This window comes from Ascidiella aspersa, chromosome 9, assembly GCF_963924565.1.
Source record: "Ascidiella aspersa chromosome 9, kaAscAspe10.2, whole genome shotgun sequence".
Taxonomy (NCBI): Eukaryota; Metazoa; Chordata; class Ascidiacea; order Phlebobranchia; family Ascidiidae; genus Ascidiella; species Ascidiella aspersa.
Window position 1 is genome coordinate 10,468,182 of NC_139455.1, and position 12,920 is coordinate 10,481,101.

Genomic DNA, 12,920 nt, shown 5'->3' on the forward strand with positions numbered 1-12,920 from the left:
GTAATATTTCTATGTCATGCTTATTTTTGAAAGACACAATGAATTCCTGCCAAACGGAGAAAATGCATTCAGATCCAATATTGATATTTCCATGTTATGCATGGCATCTTGAGGCTGAAAAGACTCCTCAAAGCGTAAACATTCTACAAGCAGAATTCAGATTCCCTCGTGGCGAGAAAAAAAATGCATTTACGGCCTTGTGCCTATAGTTTGTAAAAAGGTGATAGAGGGCCGGATAGCTTACATTTGGGCCGTAGGCTGCCGCCCATGTTTGACATGAAACTAGCATAAATACAAATTTAGACGCCAAATGGTAAAAAAACAATGCAATTTTCATGCATTATCTGTATTACACACTGAACTCAAAACATTCCTGTTAACTGTTGAACCCAAATCGCTTGAAAGAGCAAAACCAGTTGTGGTCCGACTTGTCTTATTAGAGCTGAGAGAATGGCTGTTCGAAGAACAGCAGAAAAACACCCGCCGTAGAATCCTTTTGTAAGCTCTTCTAAAGCTGCGACTTAGCACACCATAGATGAGTGGGTTGAGTGAAAAACTCAGAAGACATAAAGCAGCAAACGTCTATAAAAGCGATAAAACAGAAATGATCCCAAATCACCTGAAAGTTAAATAAGCAAACGGAATGATCAAATAAGGTAACACAAATATTTTACGTCGATGGATAAGGCCGGTAGTGGCATAATTAAAAGACTCGCAATTTGCATTTATTGCTGTCATGGGTGAATCGATTTTGTTGCATATTATTTTAAAAAAGTGCATTGTTGAAATAAAATAAGTCTTGTTGTTTTAACCTTAACGCTAACTCACCTATATAGCGTCGTATGCACGTTATAAATCGGCATTAATAATTCTCGAACCTTGACCATAGTTTTATTTTGGGCGGTATATCCCCCGTAAACAAATTTAAAATGCACCTTTTTCAGTTGAATTGGAGCGAGGTCTTGAAGTAAAACAAGGATTCCGTATGGAATCCAGCAAAAGCTAAAGAAAATGATTATCCACATAGAAGTGCGAAACATCTGAATTTCATGACTGCTCCAGTTGCGAACAGAAAATCCAGACTGTTTTCCATCAACGGCCTAAAAAATGTAAAACCGACACATTTTTAAAAGCTTCCTAGTCCATCAACTTTGTTATGTAGAGTGACATATTGATAATATCGCCCATTCATTTTAGGTAATAAAACTGATAAAAGAAAATGCATTCATTACCCGTCAACTAGTTAATATAGTAACTTACAAAGCGTCTTACCAGGGTCGAGTTGGGTTCAATCATAACACTTTGCCTTCTATTGTGACCTGCGAAGGATGGAAAATATTATATTAAAAGCGTGTTTATTTTTGACCTCGTGAACTGCTGAGCGCCTCGCCTAATAAACAATGGCAAATAAAAGTAGATTCACCATATGTTGGCTATTGTTTATATGAATATTTGTTTATTGCGATGACACCAACGAGTGTTAGGTGAATCCTCCTCTAAGTCGGATATCACATCCACCTACGTGTTGAACCATCAAGTCATCCCCACGAATGACACTGCTTGGCTATGTCATTCATAGGAATCAAAGCACGGTCGCAACTAACCTTTAGGTTTAGAGTTTTGCTGAACACGCATGACAAGGTTTGTTATTGGTTTAACACCCACAGTGTGGGTCCCTCACACAACGTAACTTATAGATTTTCTGCCCACAAGGCATTTTAAACATAACATTCACCCTATAAAACTTTTATGTGATATTATTGAACCAAGTTATTAAACCAAAAATCAACTATTTCCGGTACAACATATTATAATGTATTTGGCTGGTGGCACACTTCCTACAAAACAATAGTATCATAACTTGATCGACCGTAATACACGGTAAGGCAATAGGTAAATACCAGATTTGTAATATTTTATTATTGTTTTTTTAATGGATAGTGTGCATTTTGTCTCGAGTTCTTGCCTATATGCCTATTGGTAACACAAAAGTTGTTTTCCAAAATTCAACAAGTGTCGCGGCCGGCATGAGAATCTCTCGGAGGCAAACTTGCATGCTGCGGCACACAGTTTAGAAAACACTACCCTAAACAAACAAACGAACACCACAACGTTGCAATAGTATTTTAGTTATTGTTATTGAAAAAAAAGCTTTTAACGCACAGCCGCCAGTATTCGCAAAAAAATGTGCACGCGGAAATGCAGCCCGTTTTGAGACAGAATGTGCGCACATTCAATTTTTGGAAATTTATATTACACAATTTCAAACCAAACATGATCCAGTTACCTTGTTTTGAATTACATATTTATTAAGATGTCAAACCAATTTAAATATGTTAAAGTTTTGTACCTCCTTATGCAAGGTAGGTCTAGTGTTCTACTCTAGACCGCTTAAAACATTCTGTAATGAGTGTTAAGTGTTTATAAACGTAAACATCAGGTAATATATTATCATTGGAGCTGTTGAACTTAAGAGCTGTAAAGAGCAGAAAATATTGTGCACCCATTTGGACGGCTCATTTTGCCGAGTGCACATTAGGAAAATTTGGACACATTTTTTTTAACATTGTGCCCAGCTGACAGATATAGTAATACTTCGTTCTTTAAATTGTCTTGATAAATCACTTTAAGTGGGTCTATCCCTGATTTTAATTACTAATTAAGTAGTAAATACCTGATTCGGATGTAACAGTCATGGTGATATTGGAAGATGCACGAGATTTTTCGATTTTACTTCAAAAAAAAAAAAAAAAAAAAGGTTGAAAACCACTGCTCCAGTGACTATAGTCATAGGTCACAGCTCTCTAGACAATTCTGCCGCTGATTACAACATTGGTTGTCTGTTCCAAACATTGTACATTTCTTTAGCTTTGGAGTATAATTTTATTCGGAGGACATAGGTGATAAGTAGTAGCCATTTTTATTTTAACCTAAAAAAAAAAAATTAAATTTATTTTTATCAAATTTTAACTTTATTTTAACCTAACGAAATTGCTTGTTTGTAGAGGCAACAGTTCTTCCTTGAATTGATGCCAGTTACCCAAACATAATATTTTGTCGATTTCAGACCCAAACGTAATATTTTGTCGCAAAGTTGGCGATAGATTTAGATTGCTTAGGCATTTTTGTATTACAGAATGTCAGTAGGCTATTCCTAAAATCCAAACTGTTGATCTTCGAAAAGACCACGTTTATCAAGATGAAGTGTTTTATAAGAATTACTTAAATACGTAACAATAAATAAAAAAATGGACAATTTGCGATAAAAGTTAATGGTGATTCAAGTGAGCATTGTGACATATTTTCTGATTTTATAGGTTGATATGGTTTAATTATGTTGCAGTTCCTGATTTACAATGCTTTCACAATGATTTTTACAAAAATTACTCTCAAGAAACACAAAAACTTTGTCAAAAGTCATAATTTGACAAATTTTGACTTTATTAAAAAATTTAACTTTATGTAAATTTTAACTTTATTTATAAACTTCTTAGAAATAGTCCCCTAGGTGCTGAAAACAACTTTATTCTTTGATTCGTGGACAGACGAGGTCCTTAAAAATCTTTAACTTCATTGACTTTTGCGGGCCGTAGTGATAAGATTTCAGTATAATCTAATATAAAATACCGCCAGTAACACCAAAATCATACATAAATTATTAGTAGTTAATAGTTATATGCAATTAAGATTACTACTACAGCGTCAATAATTTATGTAGATCAGGGTGACAGAGACAAATCACCCCCTTTCTTACTTTTTTAGCTGTAAAAAGTCACACCTTGGAGAAAGACTAAATATTATCCATGCTTTTCCTTATTCACACATATACACTGAAGCCGACAGATTTATTGTGATGTTAAAAAACTATAGTGAAGGGCCGAAAACATACATAAAGTCTAAAGGCCCATTTACACCACAGCTGCACTGAGCTGAGCAAAGCATAATTTGCATTTAAATTCTATTGTGGCGAGCGTTTCAAGCTTTGCTAAACTCAATCTCCGTGCAGCAGCTGCAGCTAGCTAAAAGTTACGCTTTGGAGCGATTTTCACGCTTTGCTAAACTCAAGCCCAGTGCAGCTATAGAAACACGTTATGTTTGGGGCGATTTTTACGCCCAGCGCAGATATATGTATATATTCTGACGATAAAGTTGTTTTAATTACGGTCTTTTTTCTCAGGTCAATTACAGCGATACAGCGCACCAAATAATATTACCTTGTGAAAATTTGTATTTTTTAGGTTCATTATCATAACACGATTACAATGTGTTTTAAAGTATTTTAACAAAGATTCAGCTTTTAGTTGGGTCTAAAAAAAAACTTCTCCATTATCCAACGGAAGTCTTAACTACTTTGGTATAACGAAATTCTCCTCTGTTATTAACAGGGACAAACAGTTATTTTCGCATGTAACTTATGTATACTCAGATTATTATCCAACAACGCACAACTCTTTGCACAGTTAACTGTGGGGTATAACAAATAAATATATCAAAAGATATACTTAAGTGGTTGCAACGTTTCGAATAAATCTTAATTCATTTTAACATCTTTGCACAATACAAAGTCTATAATTTTGGTACAATGTTTCCTGTTTTATCTCTTAAAATACGAAAAATAAAGGAAAGGACATCATACGACCGAAAAACGACAAAACGAAGCAAGTCATTAAGAAACTAATTTTAATACATAAGCTATAACGATATACGATACGGTATTACGCAGTTATAATATATTAGGCATTGACAGTTAACAATACACTTTATTGTTTTAACTGTGCACGGATTTTATTTTAGGAAAGGTTATTCAACAGGTATTTTAGTTATGTATATTTTTCACCTATAATGAGTTTCGAAGCGGCCTTTAACCATCTTTAACCGATCTTTAACCTAATGGAGTAGTGAACAATGGCTCGGTAATCCGCTAACACTTTTACGCTGAAAGGCCAAAAATAGGTGTGATTAATATGGTAAACACGCTATGAAGGAAGGGTTGCTCCATCAGGCGCGGATCTAAAATTTTCGTTTTGGGGACATGAACTTTTTAGAGATGACGTCACAAAGTTCCGTCATAAGGGAGTAGCCAAAAAAACGCCTCCCAGTTTGTTTATTTAGTTAACGTATAGATTAATTGTGTTGTTGTTACTATTGTGATGTTGTAAAAACTGAATATAAAAAATCAAAAATAATCTGTCTATACGTTCTCAATGTTGCACCTTATGCAGGGCTATGAACCTTGAGCAGCTTTTTGAGTTGCAAGTAAGTGACGGCGGGTAGAATTAAGATCCAATCCAAGATATGTCTATATATCAATTTTTACAGTTTTTCCAAAATGCAAATATCAAGGCTATTTAAAAGTTATAATGCAGGATAAAAACAAGTATTTTCATTAATTGTTCTAAAGTCTAAACCGCCAGGGGTCGGCAAACGTTTCAGAGTAAAATTTTAGTCAACACAGCGTCAACCAAGATCACAGTAAAAGGGTGCAATAAAATATACTTTTTGGAAACACGATAAAGGTTAGGGTTAATCTATTTTCTGACGTTATTGTAATATTTCTATGTCATGCTTATTTTTGAAAGACACAATGAATTCCTGCCAAACGGAGAAAATGCATTCAGATCCAATATTGATATTTCCATGTTATGCATGGCATCTTGAGGCTGAAAAGACTCCTCAAAGCGTAAACATTCTACAAGCAGAATTCAGATTCCCTCGTGGCGAGAAAAAAAATGCATTTACGGCCTTGTGCCTATAGTTTGTAAAAAGGTGATAGAGGGCCGGATAGCTTACATTTGGGCCGTAGGCTGCCGCCCATGTTTGACATGAAACTAGCATAAATACAAATTTAGACGCCAAATGGTAAAAAAACAATGCAATTTTCATGCATTATCTGTATTACACACTGAACTCAAGACATTCCTGTTAACTGTTGAACCCAAATCGCTTGAAAGAGCAAAACCAGTTGTGGTCCGACTTGTCTTATTAGAGCTGAGAGAATGGCTGTTCGAAGAACAGCAGAAAAACACCCGCCGTAGAATCCTTTTGTAAGCTCTTCTAAAGCTGCGACTTAGCACACCATAGATGAGTGGGTTGAGTGAAAAACTCAGAAGACATAAAGCAGCAAACGTCTATAAAAGCGATAAAACAGAAATGATCCCAAATCACCTGAAAGTTAAATAAGCAAACGGAATGATCAAATAAGGTAACACAAATATTTTACGTCGATGGATAAGGCCGGTAGTGGCATAATTAAAAGACTCGCAATTTGCATTTATTGCTGTCATGGGTGAATCGATTTTGTTGCATATTATTTTAAAAAAGTGCATTGTTGAAATAAAATAAGTCTTGTTGTTTTAACCTTAACGCTAACTCACCTATATAGCGTCGTATGCACGTTATAAATCGGCATTAATAATTCTCGAACCTTGACCATAGTTTTATTTTGGGCGGTATATCCCCCGTAAACAAATTTAAAATGCACCTTTTTCAGTTGAATTGGAGCGAGGTCTTGAAGTAAAACAAGGATTCCGTATGGAATCCAGCAAAAGCTAAAGAAAATGATTATCCACATAGAAGTGCGAAACATCTGAATTTCATGACTGCTCCAGTTGCGAACAGAAAATCCAGACTGTTTTCCATCAACGGCCTAAAAAATGTAAAACCGACACATTTTTAAAAGCTTCCTAGTCCATCAACTTTGTTATGTAGAGTGACATATTGATAATATCGCCCATTCATTTTAGGTAATAAAACTGATAAAAGAAAATGCATTCATTACCCGTCAACTAGTTAATATAGTAACTTACAAAGCGTCTTACCAGGGTCGAGTTGGGTTCAATCATAACACTTTGCCTTCTATTGTGACCTGCGAAGGATGGAAAATATTATATTAAAAGCGTGTTTATTTTTGACCTCGTGAACTGCTGAGCGCCTCGCCTAATAAACAATGGCAAATAAAAGTAGATTCACCATATGTTGGCTATTGTTTATATGAATATTTGTTTATTGCGATGACACCAACGAGTGTTAGGTGAATCCTCCTCTAAGTCGGATATCACATCCACCTACGTGTTGAACCATCAAGTCATCCCCACGAATGACACTGCTTGGCTATGTCATTCATAGGAATCAAAGCACGGTCGCAACTAACCTTTAGGTTTAGAGTTTTGCTGAACACGCATGACAAGGTTTGTTATTGGTTTAACACCCACAGTGTGGGTCCCTCACACAACGTAACTTATAGATTTTCTGCCCACAAGGCATTTTAAACATAACATTCACCCTATAAAACTTTTATGTGATATTATTGAACCAAGTTATTAAACCAAAAATCAACTATTTCCGGTACAACATATTATAATGTATTTGGCTGGTGGCACACTTCCTACAAAACAATAGTATCATAACTTGATCGACCGTAATACACGGTAAGGCAATAGGTAAATACCAGATTTGTAATATTTTATTATTGTTTTTTTAATGGATAGTGTGCATTTTGTCTCGAGTTCTTGCCTATATGCCTATTTGTAACACAAAAGTTGTTTTCCAAAATTCAACAAGTGTCGCGGCCGGCATGAGAATCTCTCGGAGGCAAACTTGCATGCTGCGGCACACAGTTTAGAAAACACTACCCTAAACAAACAAACGAACACCACAACGTTGCAATAGTATTTTAGTTATTGTTATTGAAAAAAAAGCTTTTAACGCACAGCCGCCAGTATTCGCAAAAAAATGTGCACGCGGAAATGCAGCCCGTTTTGAGACAGAATGTGCGCACATTCAATTTTTGGAAATTTATATTACACAATTTCAAACCTAAACTTTAACAAAATCAAACCAAACATGATCCAGTTACCTTGTTTTGAATTACATATTTATTAAGATGTCAAACCAATTTAAATATGTTAAAGTTTTGTACCTCCTTATGCAAGGTAGGTCTAGTGTTCTACTCTAGACCGCTTAAAACATTCTGTAATGAGTGTTAAGTGTTTATAAACGTAAACATCAGGTAATATATTATCATTGGAGCTGTTGAACTTAAGAGCTGTAAAGAGCAGAAAATATTGTGCACCCATTTGGACGGCTCATTTTGCCGAGTGCACATTAGGAAAATTTGGACACATTTTTTTTAACATTGTGCCCAGCTGACAGATATAGTAATACTTCGTTCTTTAAATTGTCTTGATAAATCACTTTAAGTGGGTCTATCCCTGATTTTAATTACTAATTAAGTAGTAAATACCTGATTCGGATGTAACAGTCATGGTGATATTGGAAGATGCACGAGATTTTTCGATTTTACTTCGACTTTTTCCAAGTGCCTGGAAATTAGAAACGGGAGGTAATTCGTTAGATAGGCCTACCTAGTTTAACAGGTTTAAAGTACTAATATTAAAAGATCGATAATAACATGCAAGTTGGGTTATTTATGAGCTACAGTATCCGCTCAAAAGGTAATACAGGTCCATCTATAGAATAGCTTTTGTTTCAAACTGAAGTCCAAGGTAATATACATAATACAGATAATATACATAATGCAAAGCAGTGATCTTCAACCGGTGTGCACGGTGCATCCTAGGGTGCACCAAAATATGCATGAAGTGCACCACTACGAAAAAGTATACAAGGGTGCATCACAAACATTTATAAAACCATTAATATTTGATTTCTCAAGTTTGTTTGAACGCTGTTTTACGACATGCAATAGTACTCGCAATTAAGCAGCCTGCAGCCATAATCGAACTCTTACCGACAAATGTGTAAAACTTCGACAGCTTCGCTCTGTTTAATTACCATGATGATATTGATATGCATAATGGTTTTTCATATCGCTTTTTACCTTAGTTTATCTTTTAAGTAAACAGGGTGCATGAGTTCGTCACAACAACTTTAACGGTTCACCAAACCAAAAAAGGTTAAAGAGCACTGATGTAAAGCACTTAATAGATATAGCATAATAGTATTTAGCAAATTTACTTTTGTAGATGCATTATTAAATTACTCACTCTTAAAATCCTAGCGTAACAAAAAATGGTGATTGCGTGAGGCAGAAAATGACCGATGAACACCGGACCAAGAGTATATTGAAGAGGAAAAGTCCCATCAAAACAAACACAAACATATTTTGCTGGATTGTAGTCTACTTGAAGCCAAGCTAAATTAACAATAATACTGAATTAACTTTCCACATTTTTGTTATATTAATTGACAACTATGTCATGCTTGTGGCGCGTTTTGAAATATCTGATTTATTTAAAAAAATTCATAGAACCAAAAAAATAAAATAAAAATAAGAGTCCTCACCAAGCAAAATAGGGATTGTGTTTGCAATGGAAAAAAGCCAACAGAAAATAATCACGAGGAACACGCGTTTTTTCGTCACAATATTTCGGTAATCAACAGACCGCCTTGCTGCAATATACCTGTAATTAAAATATAACATATGCAAAATAACTAATGATTACAGTTTGGCGCTATCAAAAAGGCAACTAATATATAAATATTGTCTGTTCGAAACTTTTATGTAAATCAATAACGAAACAAAATTACTTTGTATACCCATTTTTGTACTAATCACTGCGTTAAAGGATACTCTTATTTACTTGAATGTTTCCTATAAATTGCGGGCTCGTGTTCAATTTACTGCTAAATAAACAAATGTAGAAACATACCTGTTCAAGGCAATAAAGGTCATGGTGACAGCAGCAGTGTGGCAAGCTATACCAGAAATTGCCGCTGAAATGTAGCAAAGCATGTTGTCCAGAAGGTTTTCGGCAAGAAAGTTATGGATCATTACTATGGGGACGACCACACCGCACACCATGAAATCAGCAAACGCCAAATTGACAATAAAATAATTTGCAACCTAAAATATATCAAAATACAAAACCTTTAGGCATGTCTAGGTTCTAAGATAGTCGTTTAGAATTCACACTCATTTTAAATCAAACCTGTATCCATGTAGCATCTCGATATGATTTTTTTAATTTCGCAGAAACAGAACCAATAAAACTAATAGGTTTATAATTTATATACGTTGATTTCAAAGAAAAATATACACACTTGCATAGATAGATAACCTATATGTACGTTACAACACAAGATTAGCATATAGAGTTGTAACTTGTAAGTAGATAACTTTAATATAGGCAGCATATTATGTATGTCCGAATTCTAAATGTGTGTGTAAACTTCCGTACATTCTGCTAAACTGGTGATGAGATTCAAATTGATAAATAATAGGTTAGGTGGTATTTTGTGTGATGACGACAGGAGCCGATCGAGTGCGGCAATATACGAGGGAAGTGCAACTGGAAAGTCCGAAAACTTCACTTCTTGGCGCTTTAGTTTTGTCCAATAATGTGAAATGAAAATGTGGCCCACTGTATAATAGTTCTAAGAACAGTACAATCAGTACATGTAGCCTAAGCCAGTGGTCGGCAACCGCCGGTCCGCCAGGAGTTTGTTACCGGCCCGTATAGCAGGGTTGTCAGATTAAAATTTTGATTTAAACCGAAACCGTACGTGAAATGCCAAAAAACTAAGATGTTAGTTAAAAACAATTGAATGTAGTTTTCTATTCAAAATACACTAACTTTCATTTAAACATACTCCATGGTTGATTAGTATGATAGAAAATCTCTACTATTAAGCACTCGTATGGTTCAAAGTGTGCTGTGGCCATATGAGATGCATTGCAAAATGATTTATTGTTTTGATGGTCTGGCAGGAAAGCAGGAAACGTTTTAAAAACAAATGTATGCATTTTAATAAGTTTATTGAAAAAAAGGTTGTTACAAATAACCTTTACTGAACATTTGTTGTTTTTTAAAGCTGTTCCGCGGAATTTTAATTTCAAACCGGTCCGCAGGGCCAAAAAGGTTGCCGAACCCTGGCCTAAACTATCTTACACCGCTACCAAGTGACCAATTGTAAAAAAATTGAGGTTAGGGACAATCTACCGAATCAATACGTTAAAGTTGGGAGGCTGTTTAATATTATTCTTTTGGGCGCTCGTTTAAAAAGATTCGTTTGTATTATACTACATGCATAACTTTTAGTATGATGTCGGTGCGACATAGTCGCCCAGAAAAAAAATATGCATATATAAGGGTGACGCGACCTTTGCCTACTTTAACGTGCGTTTCTAAGAGTGAATCGGTGTATGGTTACTTATTCATGTGACAAAGAATATAATACACGGAAGTAGTTGGCGCTTTGTGAAATACCCGAGTTATGATATGAACCTCGGAATTGTGTTGCAATCTCTGTCCACATTTGCTTCAAATTGAAAACAACGTTTAAATATTCTTTTTTATTGAATTTTTAAAGAGCTTTTAAAAGAATAAACATTAGTATAACAGACTACACACATTTAGCTTGAACCATGCTTATTTAAAAACACTACCCATCAGTTAAACATATTTGTAAGTTGACTAACAAAAAATACTTCTTTTCACATTTGTTTAAAATATGTAAATAGTCCACTTAAGTGAAATTAGTCAAAGCAAACGATATAACACTATAGTTTAAATAGTATTTTTTATAAACCTTACTAATAGGCTACTACTAATTACCGCTTCACGGAGTTTTCGCTCTATCTTGACGGCTACGATCGTCATAATGTTACCGATCGTTCCGAAAATGGAGACAAATAAGAGAAAAATCGAATACACCACATGGGTGGGTAGGAGGGTTCGCTCCAACACACCACTACCAGACGTCGTCAAAGGGCTATGAAAAAAAAACACGTTACAACACAAGTACGTAAATTCCTGTTAAAACACACGAATGTCGAAGTTTTGACTTCTGAGTATATAGCAAATCAAAAGGATTCTAAATTAAAACTTCTATATGCAACAACTAAATTTAAGTTAGGCTAATATTAAAACAAGGTTCAAACTAACCAAAAGCAAACAGTTTAAGCGGACTTTTGTAAACTCGTTCGACTCGAACTGCATTTGTTAAATACAATCGGGTATTATTATTATTAGGTCAGTCAATGATAAGCTAACGCTTAATTTTAAACAACAAGCAAACTGTGTACTTACTTCTCAAACGTAGAAGTCTGATAAGTGGTCAACGATTCATTAAAAAGGTTTTCCATCGCAAATCTGTTGTTCCGCAATATATACCAACCAGAATAACGTGACGTTTTGCTTACAACAGTTGCAACAGTAAAGTAAATGGACAACTAATTCAGTATCATTTATACATAGACTATATATTTGTGCAACCGGCCGACGTGATATATGTTACAATTCATTTAATACGCAATATATAGCCATAGTCGATAACTCGTGACATCTTCTTTTTTCTAATGAGTGTCAGGCAGACATGCTTCCTGTTTCGTGGGAAACTTGTCTTGGCATTACAAACTGCACGTTGCTCTTATATCCTCACTTATACACGTTAAACTTTCGCTACGACTTGACGAGCATGCAAACACGGAAACTGAAATTCGATTTATGCAACTTTACATTAAGATATATTAGAAGAAAAAAACAGTTCAAGGAATATGGTGATATTATCTTTGAGAACTTGATGCTAGGATGTTTCTAATTTTTACTTTCAGGATATACTCTACAGAATGAAAAGTAAGATAATTGTGCAGTAAAAAAATAATTTACGCAATCTTTCATGTCTTTAATATTAGGGTTAATCTTTGACAGAATGTTGGTCCAATCAAAAGTGAAATTATGTTAACTGCAAGTCGTGTTTATCATTTATTGCGTGTTTAGTGCTTCACGCTTTTTCCACAAGTTCCCAATGTGTATTCACGTGACATTAATTGTGCGTGCAATACTATTCATTGTTACGTCACACACGCCCGTCGATCATGTTTAATACTCCTTAATCATTTTGTTTTCGCTTTAGAAGAGTTTTTGTGTATGGCGTTCTAACTAGTCTGCTTTAGTTAG

General features: G+C 34.9%; 1 protein-coding gene across 1 annotated transcript; it reads right to left on the reverse strand.

Annotated features, from left to right (window-relative positions):
• Positions 1 to 333: 333 nt before the first annotated feature.
• LOC146132945 (5-hydroxytryptamine receptor 1A-alpha-like) lies at positions 334 to 12,231 on the reverse strand. The gene is made up of 14 exons (XM_083397606.1): positions 12,051 to 12,231; positions 11,577 to 11,733; positions 9,672 to 9,865; positions 9,304 to 9,422; positions 9,006 to 9,154; positions 8,243 to 8,321; positions 6,819 to 6,865; positions 6,482 to 6,646; positions 5,900 to 6,128; positions 4,935 to 5,010; positions 2,675 to 2,733; positions 1,273 to 1,319; positions 936 to 1,100; positions 334 to 582 (listed from the first exon to the last, which is right to left on the reverse strand). Exons 1-14 carry the CDS (start codon positions 12,104 to 12,106, stop codon positions 334 to 336), a joined length of 1,791 nt encoding a protein of 596 aa, XP_083253732.1. The 5' UTR covers positions 12,107 to 12,231.
• Positions 12,232 to 12,920: the final 689 nt, after the last annotated feature.

Coding starts and splice junctions, on each gene's coding strand:
- LOC146132945 (XM_083397606.1), bottom strand. CDS start 12,106: ATGGAAAACCTTTTTAATGAATCGTTGACCACTTATCAGACTTCTACG. Junction 9,423..9,671: donor ACCTTTATTGCCTTGAACAG/GTATGTTTCTAC, acceptor TTTTAATTACAG/GTATATTGCAGCAAGGCGGT. Junction 2,734..4,934: donor CCTATTTTTGGCCTTTCAGC/GTAAAAGTGTTA, acceptor TTTTTTTTGAAG/TAAAATCGAAAAATCTCGTG.